At 42.9% G+C, this 19854-nt stretch overlaps 2 protein-coding genes across 16 annotated transcripts in view; one reads left to right on the top strand and one right to left on the bottom strand.

The window, feature by feature from the left end:
- The window catches only part of UBE2R2 (ubiquitin conjugating enzyme E2 R2), a 63437-nt gene extending 50335 nt beyond the window's left edge, over positions 1 to 13102 (top strand). For both annotated transcript variants that reach the window (XM_084898009.1, XM_084898010.1), the window contains 2 exons: positions 7575 to 7709; positions 9794 to 13102. In XM_084898009.1, coding sequence (XP_084754135.1) covers positions 7575 to 7709; positions 9794 to 10013 — 355 coding nt within the window. In that variant the 3' untranslated portion in view covers positions 10014 to 13102. The remainder of the gene's footprint in view (positions 1 to 7574; positions 7710 to 9793) is intronic.
- Positions 13103 to 14713: 1611 nt separating this feature from the next.
- UBAP2 (ubiquitin associated protein 2) overlaps positions 14714 to 19854 on the bottom strand; it is a 73216-nt gene continuing 68075 nt past the window's right edge. For all 14 annotated transcript variants that reach the window (XR_014796234.1, XM_084897959.1, XM_084897966.1 and 11 more), the window contains 7 exons: positions 17584 to 17662; positions 17165 to 17370; positions 16371 to 16470; positions 16181 to 16288; positions 15973 to 16040; positions 15699 to 15890; positions 14714 to 15618 (listed from right to left, as the gene is read on the bottom strand). Coding sequence is in view for 13 of the 14 variants with exons in the window: in XM_084897959.1 (XP_084754085.1) it covers positions 15523 to 15618; positions 15699 to 15890; positions 15973 to 16040; positions 16181 to 16288; positions 16371 to 16470; positions 17165 to 17370; positions 17584 to 17662 (849 nt within the window). In the remaining variant the exon portion in view is untranslated. The remainder of the gene's footprint in view (positions 15619 to 15698; positions 15891 to 15972; positions 16041 to 16180; positions 16289 to 16370; positions 16471 to 17164; positions 17371 to 17583; positions 17663 to 19854) is intronic.

Here is a 19854-nt window from a genome sequence, read left to right as displayed (position 1 = left end):
TCCAAAAAACTATATATACTCACTTTGAATAATTGTAAATGCAGTGTTTGTTAAAATACATTTCATTTTCAAAAGGGAGCTATCAATTGTACATTTTTTAGGAATACCTTATATATGTGGATGTGTCTTATGATTTGGAAGGCTTGTATATTTGTGATTTCCTTTATTGATTAATCTGTTGACCCATCTATCTGGATATTTAATCATCTGTTCTTTTTTTGTTGTTATTCCTTACTGGAAGACATTTTTCCCATTGATTTTAGAGAGGATGGAAGGGAGTGAGGATGGGGGTGGAGAGAGAGAAACATCAATGTGAGAGCGCCACATCAGTTGGTTGCCACCGCAACTTGCCCCAATCAGGGCGGGTAACCTGCAGCCCAGGTACTTGCCCTTGGCTGAAATCAAACCCCTGACCCTTTGGTTCAAGGGCCAACACACTAATCACTGAGCAGCACCTGCCACACTGTCAGTCTTTTTTTTTTTTTTTTTTTTTTTAATAACTTTTATTGCTATGTAATTTCCATATTGTATAATTCTCTGATTTCAAGTGTACAGTTCATAGGTTTTTAATATACTCACAGGATTTTGCAGCCATTACCACAATCACTTTTAGAACATTTTCATCACCATTAAACTTACACCTGTCATTTATACTCAACTCCATCCCACCCTTCCACCAGTCTGCCTCCTGTCTTTATGAATTTACCTATTCTTACATTTCATATGAATGGAATCTTACAATATGTAGTATTTTGTGTCTGGCTTCGTGAACTTAGCTGAACATTTTCAGTGTTCATCCTTATTGTAACATAACATTTTATTCTTTTTTATGGCTGAATAATATTCCATTAAATGGTTATACCACTATTTGTTTACCCATTACTTACTTGATGAACATTTCAGGTTATTTCTTTGGCTGTTATGAGTAAGCTGTTATGAATGCTGTTTACATGTACATGTTTCTTTGGATATATACCTGGGGATGAAATTGTTGGGTCATATGGTAATTCAATGTTTAACTTTTTGACGAACTGCCAGCCTGTTTTTCTGTGTGGCTGCACTAAGTAGTACATCCCCACCAAGAAGTGCGTAAGAATTCCGATTTCTCCAGGTCTTTATTAGCACATTATCTGTGTTTTTAAAATTATAGTCATTCTAATGGGTAATTGTGGTTTTGTCTTTTTTGTTTTATATAACTTAAAATTTTAGAACAGTTTAGATTTTCAGTAAAATTGTGAAGTATAATTTCCATATACCCTGCACCTGCCAGTTTTCTTTAAAATTAATATCTAACATTAGTGTGATTCCAGTTATTATAGTGAACCAACATTAAATACATTGTTTTAAGTAAAGTCCATACTCTTTCACGTTTCCTGTTTTTACCTTACGTCATTCTTCTGCTCCAGAACCCCAGGCAAGATACCATATTATATTTAACTAGTAGCCCTGCACACGAATCTGTGCACCAGTAGCTCTTTGCCACCCGCCCTCCTGTCTCCCTCTGCCTCCCCAATAGCTTGCTCCCCTGCCCCCTCCTGTAGCTCTCCACCACCTGCTTGTAGTTTGCTGCCCCACCCTCCTGTAGATCTGTGATCTGGTCGTTATGTGGTTGGTCATTACGCCTATTCCTCTCTTATTTTATAGGACTAGAGGCTTGGTGCACGAAATTCATGCACGGGGGGTGGTGGTGTGTGCATGTGTCCCTCAGCCCAACCTGCACCATCTCCAATCTGGGATCCCTCTCACAATCCAAGACTGCTGGCTCCCAACTGCTTACCTGCCTGCCTTCCTGATTGCCCCTAACCACTTCTGCTTCCCAGCCTGATCACCCCTAACCACTCCCTTGCCAGTCTGATTGATGCCTAACTGCTCCCCTGCCAGCCTGATTGCCCTCAGCTACCTTCCCCTGTAGGCCCAGTTGCCCCCAACTTCCCTCCACTGTCGACTTGGTCATTCCTAATTGCCCTCCTCTGCAGGCTTGATCACCCCCAACTGCCCTCCCTTGTAGGCCTGGTCCCTTCCAACTGCCCTTCCCTGCTGGCCATCTTGTGTCCACATGGGGTCAGTCATCTTGTAGGTTGTAGTGATGGTCAATTTGCATATTACTCTTTTATTAAATAGGATTAGATAGGATAAGCATGTTTCTTTAGGCAACTGGGACAGTTTCTTAAGACTTTTTTTTTTTTAATGACCTTGACAATTTTGAGGAGTACTGATAAAGTATTTCATTCCCCAGTTGGTATTTTTAATTGCTTTTCTGGTTATTAGACTGGATAGTGAATAGGGGGAAGAAAATCATAAAAGTAAAGTACAGTTGACCCCTGAATAACATGGTTTAAACTGCATGGGCCCAGTTATAATGAATATTCTTTTCAGTAAGTATATAGTTGGCCCTCCATATCCCTGGGTTTATATTTCATTCAAGCAATCACAGCTCAAAAACAATATTTTAGGAAATTTTGCAGTTTTTGTAATGCATTCATTGTTCACACCATTTTATACAAGGGACTTGACCACCCCACATAGTTGAGTATCTAAGGGGGATCCTGGAACCATGCAGTTACTAGCAAGCTTTGGGAAAATCAAAAGTTATATATGGATTTTGACTATACAGGAATTGTCACCTTCAACCTTTGCATTGTTCAAAGGTCAGCTGTATATTTTCTTTATGTCATATCAAGGGTGCATACTATAAACATTTTTTTATCACAATACTAACATTCATTACATTCATGACTGAAAGTATTTTAGCGTTTCTCCACTATAACTCCTTTCCCCCTTTCCATTCTGTACTCTTTGGAAGGAAGTCCAGCCCACACTTTAAGGAGTGGGGAATTACATCTTCTAGATCTAGAGGCTGAAATATCTGCATAAATTATTTCAAATTCTTCTGCAATAAGATTGATCTATTCTCCCTATTTATCTGTTGATTAAATAATGTTGTTACTCGTTTTTATTTATCTGAAAGCTTGTAACTTGATTAGGATCTCCACTTTTTCAAAAGTAAAGAATTGAAAGCTTTCTGACCTGCACCAGGATTTCTTACCCAGTTATTAGCGAGTTATTTCTCACTTTCTGGGACATGTATACCAAAAGGTTCATGTGTTCAAGACATATCAAATAAGTATTGATTATGCTCATTACTCATTCATTTAGGTACCTTGTTCAATCCAAAATACTTAGAAAGGGTTGAGAAACTAGATATACAGCATGGGGCAAAAATAAGTTCATAGTTGTCACTGCACAAAACTCAATTTATTCTTACATTATTTTCTATATGAACAATTGTAAATCTACTTTTGCCAACTCCTGTATTTTAATCTGATACCCTCCTTTCTACTATGTGTTCTCAGTGATATGTTGGTCAGCAGCAGCAGCTTTAGGGCTTACACAGCAGGAACTGCTGTTATATTTGTTAGTTGCTTTACTAGCATTAAAGAAAAACTTTTTGTAGTATGTGGCCCATTTAGCTATATCATTTTCTCAGCCAAAACAGATTTCTTTGCCACAATGTCCTCTTTAAATTATTCTCCCATCTTTAAAACATGTAATGAGGACTGAGTTTTAACTTTTGAAATAGTGTACTAGTAAATGAATCAAGTAAATTTAGGTTTTAACAATGAACCCTTTCTCACATGCTGCGTGGAGGGGTATGTGTATACCTTGGGAGGAAAAATGCCAATGTTCAATTCTGCAAAATTCTAAACTTTTCCTAAGTTTCCAGGAAGACCCATAAGCCAAATTTATTTCATTGTGTGCTAGGACCAGTTTTCTGCCCTCCCAGCCAGAATACTTGTGATGGCATAGCAACAGAGAAAGGACAGACCCATCTCATTGACCACTGTCTTTCTTGAAAAGGGACAAATGCAATATTACCCATTGGGTTATAGATGTCTAATTCAGATTTTCTTTCTCCCTTAATGCTTCTATAGTTATTTGTTTTTTAAACATTTTAATGCTATAGAACTTTACAACCTGCTTTTTGCTGTGTGTGTGTGTGTGTGTGTGTGTGTGTGTAAGAGAGAGAGAGAGAGAGAGAGAGAGAGAGAGCGAGAGAGAGAGAGAGAGCGAGAGAGAGAGAGAGAGCGAGAGAGAGAGAGAGAGAGAGAGAGAGAGAGAGAGATTAGTTGGCCTCCATGTTCTCTGGGTATTTTTGTTTACAAATTTATTTTTTATTCAAAAGAAGATAGCCAGTGATAATATCTCTAATAAAGATACTGAAGCAGGCAAAAGGATCTGAAACATGAATCTGAAGACTGTCTAGAGTGCTTTTCCCTATCCTTTTGTCAGTACTTCTTTCTCCTCTTAGCATTTTTCCATTTTCCAAAAACTTTTAACCATCATCCCTTATTCTGGCTTAAACGGATGGAGAGAGCACATTTTTCCTAATAATATCCCTAATTTTGGGAATTGTGCAGTAACTTGAAAGCACTTTAAAACTCTATATCCAAAATTTTTACTGGTTTATATGTGTTGCGTGTTGTAACACATGTTAAAACACACCACTGGATTGGGCAATCAGACCTGTTCCTCTGTACCCAGTTAGTGAATGACAGTGGTGTTTTTCTTTATGGGAACTGAGAGTCTCGAGATGGGCCCTAAAAGTCTATTCTGCTAATTCAAGAAATTTATGTCCAGATGCCACAAGATTGTCTAAATGGACAAATGCAACTCTGTTACTCAAAACCAGAGCTTCATGTGGAACCATGAGTTTATATGGACGTAATGAGACTAAAATAGAGTGTATGCTGTTTTCCTGATTTCTTCCCCTTTGTTCATCATCTGCAGGAAACCAATCCCTCTAATGGGCTGTGAGTACCCTCTTCATTGGGGGATACTAATTTGATAGTTTAATTATTCTTTCTTTCCCTTTTCACCTATTGTTAACCCTCCTGCCTTTTTTCTTCTGAAAAGAGAAATGAATAAAGATTTAAAAATACTTACATGAAAATAACAAAAAACATGTTTGTACATTTTTTAAAATATATTTTATTGATATTTTACAGAGAGGAGGAAGGGAGAGAGATAGAGAGCTAGAAATGTCGATGAGAGAAACATCGACCAGCTGCCTCTTGCACACCCCCCACCGGGGATGTGCCTGCAACCAATGTATTTACATGCCCTTGACCGGAATGTAACCTGGGACCTCTCAGTCTGCAGACCAACGCTCTACCACTGAGCCAAACCGGTTTCGGCTGTTTGTACATTCTGTCAGCAAGGTCTTAGCAATTTAGTTTTTCCATTCTATAAAAGCAGGATTAATAGTACTTACCTTGCAGAGTTTACTATGCTAGAGGTGTAGTGCAATGCCCTGTGTTGATTTATTATGATGGACATTGTAAACTATGTATGACATTTTTTTCCAAGCCTTTTCCAGTTGTGGTATATAGAAAAAGGAAATGATAGTTAGGTCTGACCCACCCAACTGATGAGGGAATCATTATAGGTATAATTAACCTGCAACCCAACCCATCCACAACATAGTGGTTTGGAAACTTTGAGTGTTTTGCATCAGTAATCTTTGAGAGAAAAAATCTCAATTCTGCTTTGTTCTATATTGCCTTATATTAGGCTGGCTCTCACCACTTGGTAACAAAGATGGTCACCTGCGCTATACTTTCTATATTCTGTTATTAAACCAACAAGAATTAAAAATTCTTTTTAGGTTAGAAAAATGAGTTCCCACCAGGGTTCTGATTGTCCCAGCTTAGTTCGCATGCATATCCTCAAACCCATCCTCATGACAAGATGATGGAATCCTTTGGCCAGTACTTGGTGGTATGTCTACTGCTCTGGGTTTAAGTAGGTTGTTTGTATGAACATGTAGCATGATGGTGGATTCTCTATACAAAAATAAATAAATAAAATTGTGCTTTCCAGATGAAGGGAGAAAGTAAAAACGTGCTGGGTTAACTATTATCGCAATCCACTGTGGTACCTAATGCTTCTGAAAGCATGTGGATTTCAACTTAGGAGTATATTGTAGTAGGAGTGGGCTTGTTTTGGAACAAATGGATGATTCACCATTTTTAAAAATTGCATTACCCAGTATAGTATTTTAATAATATACACAAGATGTTATAAAAACTAACTTGGTGAAACTAATTTGTGGGGAGATTTTTCCTAATTAATATGATTCATCTAGACATATGGCTTTTTCAACTTCTTTAGTATATTATTAGCATATTATGCTTTGATTGGTTGAATGAACGACCGGACACTGAGCATATTAGGCTTTTATTTTATAAAGGATGTTCTGTATGTTTTCTTCGGAAGCAACCCTTATGGAATTTTCTACCTACATTTTTGCTTTTAGAATGTTATGTGAATCCATTTCCCATTTTTGGCAGTGATGAGTTTCTTTGAATCTTTTTAATGTAATTATTGGAGAAAACTATAAGGACCTTGGCAGGAAGGGCAAGGAGTTATTTCTAACCTAATAGAAAGGTGTGTGTATGAGAGATAGATTTTAACTAGATGGGAACTTTTTCTTTGAAAGTGCCTTTGTCATAATTTTGTATAATCACGTAACAGAAACTCTTTGCCCTTTTTAGGAAAAGGTTTCATCAAATCAAACATCTAATTGTCTGGTCCCCTCCCTTTATTTTTTGCTTGGGGCCAGGAGCAAAAGGCTATTTTGCAACAACACAATGTATAACCTCGCACCAATGAGAAAAGGTAGAGAAATTTAATTTTTTTCTCCCATTTTTCTCCTTTCGTACATGCACACAGCTTGTAGGGGGAAAAAGTTTGGAATATTTTTGGAGGCTATTGTGCTCTTTTGGTTATTTTATCTAACTGAAACTGTTCCCCATGACTAAGGTGTCATTTTTATCTGTGGATAAAAATTGCCTGTTTATATCTCCCACAAGCTATATAAGCCCTGAGAATTCAGGGATGACATCTAATTTGCTCACTATTACACAGCCAACATCTTACTTGGTGCTTCTGGCACATAGTAGGTGCTTAGAAAAAAAATTTTTTGAATAAAGATTTCTATGAAGAGACAAGTTCTTTTTCCTTTGTCCTTTGTCTCTGTCTTCCTTTCTTTAAAAGTATGAAAAGAAACACATTTCTGTGTAATACTGGGTGTTTGTTTTTTCTTTTAGATCTTATGAACAGCCACGATTAGAAATGGATGTATGAAGTAGCATCATGTTTCCCTCCCATGAAAAAATTGCCTTGAAGCTAAATGTTTTTTGCTTTTCGAAATTTTTCTTATTGCACTTAACTTGTAACATCTGAAGCAAACTTGTGGGGAAAATTTCTAAAATATAAAATGTTATTTGAAAAGCTCCCAGACCTATACTTTTTGCGGATTGGAGTATGTAGCCAGTTGAGATAGTCTTCTACAGTTGTATGCCCTGCAATAGGATCTCATGCTAGGCTCACATATTTCCTCTGCTTTTATCTCCTAGTTAGCCTAACCAGTTGGGTACTGAAAACAAATCTTCGTTTCCCTAGGCCTCAAATATTGTAGTCTTTAATTTTAAAAAATACGTTTGAATTCTGTGAATATGAGTATTTGTAGCTGATTCTTTTTTTCTCTTTTTTTTTTACCCCCTCGTTTCTAGGACTATCCTGTTAAGTGTAATCTCATTGCTTAATGAGCCCAACACCTTCTCCCCAGCCAATGTGGATGCTTCAGTTATGTTCAGGAAATGGAGGGACAGTAAAGGAAAAGACAAAGAATATGCTGAAATCATTAGGTAAGGTGCTTTGTTTTTGGTTTGATCATTTCAAGTCTTTTTACTTCGAACCAAAGTAATATCCTAGAACCAGAAGTTTAAATTGAATTTCATCATATACTCCATTTCTCTCAATGAGGTATTTTGTTTGGGAAGAGATTTGTGCTTGAGACTAATGAGTTTGGCTTTTGGAGAATACATACAAGATAATGTAGCAGGTGTGATTTCCTGGGAACCAGAGCTTCTAGGTTCTGAGCCAGTTTGCAAACTTTCTCCTGTAATCATTTTAGGGATGATTGTATTATTTTGGACTTTCAACATTCCATTAAGTGTAGCAAGCAACCAATCATTCCAGGTAATTTTGTTTTCAAAATTTTTATTAATGAAGCCCTATTCTTCTGGGCATGATCATCATCAGCAACATTAGTATATGGTCTAACAGAATCTTTGAATAAGAGGCGGCTTGGGATCTACTCCTAACAGCCAAAAAGTTAACTGATAACCTTTTTAGTTTTTCTGTGTAAAAGGGGGGGAAAATAGAGAAGATATTAAGCTCTTGATCATTTCCTGAGTAGGACATAAGGTTTTCATAACTATCCAAGATTGGTACTTGAATTGCAATAAATCTAATTCCCCTTAATACAACTGCATTTTTATATTTATTAAGTTTATACAAACTCTAGTAAGAACTAGAATTTAGCGAGTCCCTCTCTATAAATCTAGTCAACATAATACAAATGAATTAGATCATAGAACAAATACTAGATAGTGGTAAGTAGGATAATGTGAAGGAGTGATGATTGCTTTAAATTGGGTTGTCAGGGTAACTTCCTCTATGGTGATATTTAAGTTCATGTCTGGGTGATAACAAGTATACCATGTGATATTAAAAGCAAACATGTAGAAAAAAAGCATGTCATCTGATAGCTGAACAATGTAGATTCTGGTTGTTTTCTGCCAGTCGAAACACCTTTAGAACTCCTCCACACTCCAATCCATAATCATTTAATGAAATTATAGGGATGGATAGAATGTAGACATCTGTTTTGTTTCTTACCAGCCACCTAGGTGATTGGCATACACCAGAGATTGAAGATAACTAGTAAAAATAGTAAGGGCGTATAGAGGAGCAGGAGTGGATTAATTTAAAGATGGAAATGCTTCATTAAAAACAGGGTTGAAGCCTGATGTTCAAAGAAAGGAAGGATTTAGTTAAGTGAAGCATCCAGAGGTATTTGTATTCTTCCTGTTTATCTCATTCTTGTATTCTTTCAACATATTTTATGCACCAGCATTGTGTCAGGTACACTGCTAAGTCATTAAGCTGTATTCTTTTTCCCTGGGGAGCTCACTTTACTTAGCAAACAAATGAGGGCAACTATAGAAGCTTAAACAAGATATACCGGAAGGAATATATAATACTATGGAGTTCCTAGGAGATAATGCCTCATAAATAAGAATTTCATTTTATGGGCAAAGAAAAAAACCTCTTTAGGGAAAGAAACATGTTTGCTAAAACACAGGTGTGTGACAGCATGGCATGTCAAGAGAATTGTAAGTAGTTTTACATTGCTTGAATATAAATTCTGATTTGGGAAATTAAGAGGCATCAATCAGGTCTTATCTAGGGCATTGATGTGCCCTAGCCTGTTTGGCTCTGGATTGAGTGTTGGCCTACAGACTGAAGGATCTAGGGTTCGATTCTGGTCGGGGGGCACATGCCCAGGTTGTGAACTCAATCCCCAGTGTGGGGGGAAGGGGATGCAGGAGGCAGCCAATCCATGATTCTCCTTGATATTTCTCTCCCTTCCTCTCTGATATCAATAAAAAAATATTTTTTAAAAAAGGACATTGATGAGAGACAAACAGGAGAAAAAATATCTGAGAAAATTGCTGTATGATCAGTATTTAAGATTTGCTTTTCAAAAGGTCATTATTAAGCGTCCTTCAGAATGGCACCTGAGAGGCTGACTGCTTTTGGGGTAAGAGAGGCTTTCAGGCAGGCACTAAAAGTTTAGAAACCTGAGTTATAAGGAATCTTATTTAGAAACACCAATTATAAACCCATCTTCAAAACACATACATAAACTACCCTCTTCCTTCAGAAAACAGGTTTCAGCCACTAAAGCCGAAGCAGAAAAGGATGGAGTGAAAGTCCCCACGACCCTGGCGGAATATTGCATCAAAACTAAAGTGCCTTCCAATGACAACAGCTCAGATTTGCTTTATGACGACTTGTACGACGATGACATTGATGATGAAGATGAGGAGGAGGAAGATGCCGACTGTTATGATGATGACGATTCTGGGAATGAGGAGTCGTGACCTGCTCCTTCGAAGCCCCTGTACTGCCCTGCCATCTCAGGCCAAAGGGAGGGGAGCAAGTGGGGACCTAGCAGTGGCCCCTCAGCAAAAACCTATCACAGGGGGTGGGGAAAACAAACACGGCTCCTGCCGACTCCCCTGGTGGATCTCAGTTCGCTCCTTCTATGGACCTCTTAATGAAGAGAAGGTAATCCTCCACAGAATGTCCGAATTCTTGCATTCTCTACCCTTCCATCACTGTATTGATTTTCCCTTTAAACCCAAACCCCTGCCTCACTTCGTCTCTACAAAGTGTTCACAGCAAAACACGTTTGGTCTGTTTTTAGATTCTTGAAGAATTAAATAGTCTTTCATCAAGATGTTTAATGTGTTTAAAGCTGGGAACCCATTGGGAGTTCACAAGTGCTGCATATGCTGGGTAGGAAGAGAAAATGGAAACAACCCCCCAAAAATCCCACAAGACAAACTTCAAAATTTTTGCCAAGGTTTAGCTGCTCCATTTACATTAGTGTGTGTACATCTGTCCCGCCCCATGTTGGTGAATTTTGTTTTCCAGTTCTTAGTCTGGGTACGGCGGGCACCAGGGACTCTGTGCTAAGACTGATGAAATGTGCTCCTAAGGGCACCTCGCCCCTTCAGCCTCCAGGAAATCATCCTAACACAGAGGTCTCAGCTGTTCTGAGGAAAGAAATCAGAGCTTGGTTTTTGAAATTGATTGGGATCTAAAGCCTGAAATAAATATTCATACTTTACATAGAACTGAGCACTTGATTGCTATTTATTTTAAAGGCAGAGTTGTTCTTCTCCCACCCCCACCCCAGGGAGTTGTGGGGGAGTCTTGGTGATGGCAACAAAGAGATAAAATCACTATGCCAATTTTGGTTGATGATGCTGGGCGGGAGGGGGTCAAAACTACTGGTGACCACTGTTGGGAGAGAGAACATCTGTTTTATTTATTTAACAAGGCCTTTCCGTCAAAGATACACTCTCACCATGAGGATATATTTTTTTTAAGTAGCCAGTTTTAATTACTCAGTATTAATACTAAGTGCATGTGTTACAATTTTGGTTTTCATTGAGCTAGTGATATCTGTGGATAAATGAGACAAGAGTGACCAGTTACCTTTCTCATTGGCTGTAACCTGGACTTTGCTCTTCTTCCAATGTACTGTCTGGCTGTGGAGTGCAAGAATTGTGCATGGAACTTGCCTTGGGTTTCTTGAGACTCTTCTGCCCAGGGAGTTGGCTGCAGACAGTCTGGGTGATGCTAGATCTTCCTTCTGTGCAATGGCTGCAGCTTTGATGTCCCTGGTCTCAATCATGTGTTACTTCAATCAACTCTGAGCTCCATCAGCCTTCACCAACCAGGGACTTCAGAACTTGGCAGTGATTTGTTTCTGATGGGAGTGGGCCAGTTCATACAAGGGCAGTGTTCTTTCAGTGGGGAAAATTGTTAATGTAAAATCCCAGGTTTTGGGAGAAAAATACAGCAAAGACTGACTATAATCCTACTTCAGGTCCCTGTACACTAGTGTCAACTTTTCTTCAAATCTTAGCTCAGAAAGAACAAAAGGGTTGATGAGGGACGAGGTAGGATAGATCCTAGAACAGAATAGGTGATGCTTACTTCCTTGGCTCCTCCTTCCTTTCTGATCTCAGGGTTTTCATTCGCTCTTCAAACTCTCCAAAACGTGCTAATTCCCAGCAACCCCCTCTGGCCTCTGAAGTTTGGTCTAGTATTAAGTGAAAACATTTAACGTGTTAAGGCTTAAGTGGGAATAGTGAGCCTGCTCCCAGAATCTGTCCAAGTTCCACGGTGCCAGGACTACTTGCACCCTTGAATCTAGTGACTCAGATTCAGTAAATAACAACTCTTTGAGATAAAACACGGACTGCAAACTCTTAAGAAGGATGTTGAAACTATGTTTTCACTCCTCATACTTAAGTCATGCTTCCAAATAACCTGCAAATCTTAATGGAGCCCAAAGTCTCTCATAATGCCGATTACTCTCGACCCTCTCAACAAACCCTCCTCCCCGACGTTTACAGCAGGTAGCTTGGTTTTACTCTATTAGAGCCCTGAAATTAAGCCGCTGTACCCCCCTCCCCACTTACTGCTAAAGCATCTCTTTCCCAGGGCAGACCAGGCATGTTGGCAATGTGGGAGGTGCTATGCTGTTCAGCCTGGTCCCATTAGGCCCTGTTGGCCTGTTGCACGTTGACTCAGGGAGCCAGAGAGCCAGGTGGAGGTGGTATCTCCCAGCCCTGTGGGGTGTAACAGTGAGGGCTGGGTTTGCCTCTGATAGAATACAATCAGAAGACTGGAGTGTGGTGATTTGGTAGCAGGTAGACATTCTGATAGCTCACACTGACTTGTAAAACCCAGATGATGGTTCCAGAGCTCTGACTTGAGAACACATCCTGTGGCAAAAGAAAACTTGAGCTTACTGTAACTTTAGGAGTGGCGATCTTCAGTGGAACCTTGTGAGTACCCTTGTGCTGATTTGGTATAATGAGCTCAAAATCCTGCATTTTTAAATTCCTTCGATTCTAGCGGAGGCCTCTCTGGGTGCTCTTCAAGTCTGTGTTTTTTGAGGCTGGGTGGAGAAAGTAGATCATCATGATTCTGTTGTTGCTTCTCAAAGTCTTCCCCTCTATTTCATATCATTCCAGAGCTCTTTTCTATTAGCCAGACTTTTTCTTTTTTGTAGTCTCTTCTTTCCTCTTCCCTGGTAATTATTTGTTTATTTGCTGGTTTCCTTATTTTTTGGGATATATATGGTAAGAGACTGAAGGGAAAAAGCGTAGTCCTCCACTGAAAATTAACTTTCCACCCCTCCCACGCTGATACAAGGTTTACATTCACAAATTCAGATGCAATTTTCAACTATTCTAAAACCAGCAGGTCAGACCTGACTTTAATAATTTTCTTAGCTGAAATTGTAGATGTTTTTCTTCAGTTTAACTTATGAGAAAAGATTATCTGATAAATTTTGTGTTGAATTTCCCTTTAGTGGTTTATTTTGTCTTTTTCTGCCCATCTGTCTACTAATAAAATGTGAAATAAAATATACCTGTATTGCTACTTCCCCATGGGATGACCCTCTTCTTTCTTTTCTCGTGTTAAAATTAAAAGGTGGTCTTAGTATCTCCACTGTTCCCTTGCAGATTATGCCTCGGATTCAGCTGAAAAATTAAAATAAAAACCAACTCTTGCTGACCTGCCTTTTATAACATTCTGCTCGGCTAACCTTGCAGACTAAATATCCCCAGTCCTTACCTAGCTTTAAAAAAGGATATTAAAGACAGCCATTTGTTAACCTTAATTCTGAAATAGGACAGTCTGCCAGCAGCACAATTAGGTCAGTGGAAGGGATGGAGGTGCTCCACTGCCCTCCTTAGGAGGCCTTTGTTTTCACTGTCACCTCTCCTCCCGACTTCCTGCTGCTAAAAATCAAGGAGCAGGCAGGATACCACAGTTTAATGAAAACTCCCTTTTAGTTTCAGTTTGGACCTTTACTCCCCTCTCCCTCCGCCTTTTTTTGTTGTTGTTAATCCTCACCTGAGGATATTTTCTCCATTGATTTTTAAGGAGAGTGGAAGGGAGAGAGGAGAGAGAAACATCAATGTGAGAGACTTATCGATTAGTTGCCTCCCCAATATGCGCCCTGACAAGGGTTGGGGATTGAACCTGCAGTCCATGTACATGCCCTTGATTAGGAATTAAACCGGAAACCCTTCAGTGTGCAGGCTGACGCTCTAACCACTGGACATGCTGGCCAGGGCCACTTACCTTTTTTTTTAAGCTAGGATCCCAAACTGTGGATTAACAGCAGAACCTCTCTGATCTTATGAAATGATTTTAGAGGCAAAAGTAGAAAAGGTTAAGACTATAATCCAGGCACACCACCTTGACTTGAAGCAACACATTTTGCCCAGGATCTACTTAACCTATTTTTTTTTTCTTTCTTTTTTTGTTACTCCGCACCCAAGGATACTTTTCCATTGGTTTTTAGGGAGAGTGGAAAGGAGAGAGAGACATCAATTAGCTGTCTCCTACATGCAGCCCAACCAGGGCCAGGGAACATGTAACCAAGGTGCACGCCCTGACTGGAACTGAACTCAGTACCCCGAGTCCGCAGGCTGATACTCTATCCACTGAGCCAAACCGGCCAGGGTGCACTTACCTATTTCATACCACCCTGACTCCCTAGTCACATGTTCCACCACAGCCTTGACTGTCAATCAAGATTGTTTGGTTGACAAAAAGCAAAGGTTTAGCTGTTCAAACTTATTCTCTCACCGGTCTAGAATTGTGGTTGCAATTTTTACCTTTGCTCCTTTGGAAGAGAAATTACCCTGCCCAGCCATTCCTGCTGACAGACCCAAAAAGAGACTGCCTATCCCAGAAGTCTGTTATGGAGCTACAAGAAAAGAAAGTAAACCGGGAAACACTGCCTGTGCCTTGTCAGGAACGTTTGCTGTCTTTTTAGCCGAAATCATTTCCTTGAATGCTATTTGGAGCCAAGGCAAGAGAAGGGCCCAGCAAAGAGAGGACCAGTTTAAACCCTCCACCTGTTGCCAAGAAGACTGACCACGTGAGCTCTACTTCAGCCCTGTTAAGTCCAAAGGTCCCCGGAACTATAAGGAGAGGGCCTCGGCCCTAAACTCTACTTCAGTTACACCACACAGAGACTGGGCATGCTCTCAGAACTTTATTAGGTGGACTTTGGGCAAAAGAGAAAACCCTCAAGCAGTCGCCAACCTGGTTCAGGACAACTGGAAGAGGAGCCTTTGCATGGAGACGTGCTCTATCTGATTTTTAAAAAGGGGAGCTGACACCTGGCTTAACATCTCTGAGCACAAATTTGGATTATTATTAAAATGGCCAGCCAGAGGAAGGCAAGTCCCTGGGGACAAGAGCAGGCCAGAAGCAGATACCCCTGCTCCATATGAAGACAAACAGGTGCCACTTCCATGTTGAGCAGGGGGAAGTCTCCGCTATTCCCAGATCGAGATTTGGCAGGAGAGGAACATTGAACAAACGACAAAAGGACACGTTTCTCAGATAGAGGGATAAAGCAATTACACAAGGAAGGAAAAACTCATATAATGGTTTATAAGGGGATAAGTCGTGATTCTTCATTGGTACCTGATCCCATTACCCAAATGCCTTAAACCAGCCCTTCCAGGCACTGCCCCTTGAAGCCTCCTGGCAGGGGGGCTATGTGGGGGGTAGGAGGGGAGAGGGGGCTTATTTTGCTACAGCAAAAAGGGGCTTGAGTGGGGAAACCCCCCCACTCTCCTAAGGCTTCCGTCACATTTACAAATACATACATAAATACATTACATACAACAGCGAGTCTGGGAGGAAGGCTCCCACTGAGGCTTGGCTGACACAGTTACACGTCTCAAATTCTAGGAAAAGGTGCTGGGCTCCCAGAATCGGGCTCCATGTGGTATCTCCTGCCCAGGGTAAGCCCTGCCCCAGCCCACCCCTCTTCAGGGTTCAGTTTGTCCAGTATGGAGAGTTGCCGTAGGCAGGTTTGGAGGCTTGTGACTTGGGCTGCAGGGAGCTCGGCTGGCTGCGCTGACCCGAGCCACTCTGAGGAGGAGAGAAGGCTGTCAAGGCTGGAGCAGAACCCCCAACCCAGGGCAGGGTGGCTGCCTCCAGCATTGGCTCACCTGGGCATCCTGCGGAAGGTGGTGGTGTAACAGCTGTGAGTGAGGCTGCTGGTGGGCAGGAAGGATGTGCAAGAACGGTGGGGGTGCATAACCAGCAGCTGCTCCAGGGGCCAGGGGCCCCGTGGAACCCAAGGCCGAGGGCAGGCTGAACGGTGGGGGGGTCCCTGCATGAAATCCCTGCTTATCAAAAGTCTGCAGGGCAAAGAGACAACCGTGAGGACCATCTTGGGTTACATCCCTCACAAACCTGCACACCCAGCTCTTCCCCCCTCACCTGAGACTTATTGTAGGCAGAGCCCGTCATGTCAGGGAGGCCAGTGGTGCTTGAAGACACAGACACTCCTAGGAGGAAAAGCAGGTGTTCCCACAGCAGTTGGTCCTAACTCCAGCCTCCCCATCTCCAGGGCATTCTGGGATAGCCTTGCGTGAGGAGGAGACAACTACTCTGGGCCTCAGTCCTGGAAAGGAGGGACAGACGCTACCTTTGCCAGGCCCAGAACCTGCAGACTTGCTTTGTGCCTGTGATGATCCACCATAGCCACCCTTGGTGTAGTCTCCCGCTGCTGTCCCCTGGGTCAGGTCGTCATAACCTAGCATGGCAGGGGACAAGAGGCATGTGTGAGCTAGGCAAGCCTGTCCTACCCATGTCTCCGTGCTGGGAGCACCTCTCACCTGTGCTGTAGCTGTGTGGGCCATAACCACTGGCCTGCTGGAAAGGGGTCGGGGGAGTGCTGAGGTTCACACCATGCTGCTTGGCTGAGGCCGGTGGAACCTGGCAGGGTGAGCAGGAGAGGCATTAGAGAAACAGGGCAGGGGAGAGAGGTCAGGTACTCCTGGGTTAGCATAAAGTAGCAGGTGACATAGTCACAAGGGACCTGTGTTAGTACAACACACGTTGGATCTAAAAACCAGCAGGAGCCCTACCTGGTTTGGCTGTGTATAGAGCACCGGCCTGCGGACTGAAGGGTCCCAGGTTTGATTCTGGCCAAGGGCACGTGCCCGGACTGCGGGCTCAATCCCGCAGTAAGGGGCATGCAAGAGACAGCCAATCAATGGTTCCCTCATCATTGATTTTTCTATCCCTCTCCCTTCCTCTCTGAAATCAATAAAAAATTAAAAAGTAAAAAAATAGCTGGAACCGGTTTGGCTCAGTGGATAGAGCACTGGCCTGAGGAATGAAGGGTCCTGGGTTCGATTCCGGTCAAGGACATGTACCTTGGTTGGGGGCACATCCCCAGTGGGGAGTGTGCAGGAGGCAGCTGATCGATGTTTCTAACACTCTTTCTAACACTCTATCCCTCTCCCTTCCTCTCTGTAAAAGATCAATAAAATATATATTTTTTTAAAATAATAAAAAAACGGTAGGAAAGCAACCTCGCATCCAGCCCAAAACATTCCTGGAGACTCTAAGTGAAGTCATGTCCCTCACTCCCTGTAGCTGGAATTAAACCCCCACAAATACTCACAAACATGGTGGGTCCATACTGGAAGGCACTGGGCACGCCTGTGTAGTAGGGAAGGCCAGTGTAGCTATAGCCAGGTGGCAGCGCAGGATTCAGAAAGGGCTGTTGGGGGGTGTGGTGGGCCTGGGATTGGCTCTGCTGTGCTTGAGCCAGTGTGGTGGGAGGCGCAGGGGATGCAGAGTCACCTCGACCAAACTTTGTGATATCACCTAGGAGAAAAGGATACCTGTTCTAGTCACTGCACTGAGCCAACCAGGAAAAAAAGCCAGGCTGTCTCCTGCAAGCAGGAATGGGTCTGGCTGCCAGCTCACCAAAGGGAAGCTAGCAGGCAACTCTTAACCCTTCTCTTTCAGACACCTGGGATTAGCTACAGGCCAGTCTGATGCACACTCCTTTCCTCCCCATCCCCTGAACAAACTGACCTGAATATGGGTTACCAGCAAGGCTCCCATCTCGGCTGGCAAGGGCTGTGGGTGTAGCAAAGGGAATTCCATAATAATCCTAGGAGAGATCAGAGAGGCTCAGTAAGCATGATGGCCACACCCCCTCCCTGGAGAGCAGGTCCAGCAGGCAGCACAGGCCCTCTATGATGCCGCATCCTGGGACATGGTAGACTGCAGGGATGTCACATGCACATTCACCAAGTCCATGATGCCCGTTGAAGTACAATGTGGCAGCCACAAAGCACAAAGCAAGCAGACACAATGACCAATCCCTCAGCTTTCCACGGGCAGAGCCATGGGAGGCCCAATCTCACATCCATTGACACCGCAGATGGACACAGGTGAATGCCATAGGCAGAACCAGCTCTGCTGGAATTTCCTATGTGAGACTAAAGAGCAGGTGACCAGACAGCAGAAACCTAAAAAGGAGTCAGTAGGAGAGGGGGTGCCTTAAAGGGTTTAACAGGGGTCAGGGCAGCAATGCCAGGAAGGCACAAGTACAAGCAGGACCCCAGGTAAGGTGCTGAACTTGTCTCTCACCCAGTCTTTCCGGCAACACTAACACCCCACGGGAACCAGGGGTACCAAGAAAGCAAAACACAACAGAGCTCTGTGGAAATGGGAGGCCTGCCTCGACCCTTCCTACCCAGAGCTGCAGGCCCAGACATCCATCACCTCTGAACCAAGGAGAGCCCTCCTGCTTTCCTCCTGAGCCTGGTTTCCAGGTAGCTTCCAAGAAACCTGTAGCATCCTCAGCCCAGGATCCGAGGAGAAGGCGGGGCTGGGGTAGCACAGAGCTAGGAGGAACACAACTGGAGACAGGCCTAGAGAAGGCCCAGGAGGGGGAGCTCTTTTCCCAGAAGAAAAGAAAATCCAAAAGCGGGAATAAAAAAGTGCCAGAGGATAAGGAATGACAGAAGGAAAAAATGAAAGCTGTATCTCAACATGTAGACCCAGAGGTGATTACTTCTAAGGCACAAAATGATAAAGGGATTCATCATTTTGATGAATCAAATGATTCAAAGCAAATGACTCCCAGGACTGGGATTCCAATGAGCCACTCCTAGGGGTCCAAGCAGGACCCACGTGCAGACTCACTCAGGAACACATTTTGCATTCCATCCCTGATGCCCTGAAACTCTTGGGCAAGATTGCTGTGAGATTTCATGAGTATCAGGGGGACCAGGGCCACTTCCCGTTTCCCCAGAGAGCCCTAAGGCTCAGGCATACCCAAAGACCCTAAATTCTGTTGACCAACCTAGTAGCCGGCCATCATATTTCCAACATCCTTTCTCTGGGGATGTGGGCAACAGCAAGGAGCCTGGAGGGCCCTGGGCAGCATCGTAATGAGCTGTAGGTTTGCACAGGTGGGTTAGAATAGCCCAGCTACCAGCCTCTGGCTCTGGAAATACTTCATCAGACGGATACAAGAGTTTCAGTCACTGGGCATGAAAGGCGAAAGTGACACCTGCAGGTCCCAGAGCTTTGTGTCCTGTGTGTGTGTGTGTGTGTGTGTGTGTGGGGGGGGGGGTGATATGGTTCTCTCCCCAGTGAGGTGTCTTTCCTCACTCTTCATCAATGGGGAGGAGTCTGAGGAAAGACACCTTATTGGGGAGAGAAAACCTCTTCCCCAGGAAATAAGAAGTACCATATCCAGTGGAGAGGATGCCAGTGTCCGAACAGCTATTTACTTCTCAACAGTGTGACAGGTAGATGCCCCGCGCTGCTAAAATTACAAGAACCTGGGAAACAGGAGTCTGAGAAAGCAGACCAAGAAAGGAGTGGTGACACAGGAGCCCACAGCCCTCCACTGCAGTCCTGTTCACCTGGCCATCCCAGGGAAGGCCCAGTGGCTCATCCTTGGAGCAAGGCTCAGCATAACGAGGGAGCCCTGGCTCAGAGTGAGGCTGCAACAACCAGGAAGACTCTGGGGCCAGCATTCTTGCAAAGAGCAGTGGCAGGCCAGACCCAAAGGGTCCTTAACGTCTGTCAGCTCCAGACACTCCCTCAGCTAGGGACAGAAGGGCAAGGTGCCATCATAGGCATCCCTAATGGCCACTTCAGAAGCAAAAGACACTGAATGGTTCTTTGAAGGAGAAGATTATAAAAACTCTAGGGACAGGCAAACAACTCCATGTCTTGTGTCTTCTTTTTTGTTTAAAAGGGAGTGAGGTAAAAGAAGAAAATTTGGTGGGAGCGCTGCCAACTGGGGCCCCAGGTCCCAATGGTCTTTAAGTTCTCTGGGGATGA

The sequence above is a fragment of the Pipistrellus hanaki genome (assembly GCF_964339955.1).
Source record: "Pipistrellus hanaki genome assembly, chromosome: 11".
Taxonomy (NCBI): domain Eukaryota; kingdom Metazoa; phylum Chordata; class Mammalia; order Chiroptera; family Vespertilionidae; genus Pipistrellus; species Pipistrellus hanaki.
The sequence above is the reverse complement of the archived record's forward strand: the minus strand, read 5'-3'. Positions and strand labels throughout refer to the sequence as shown.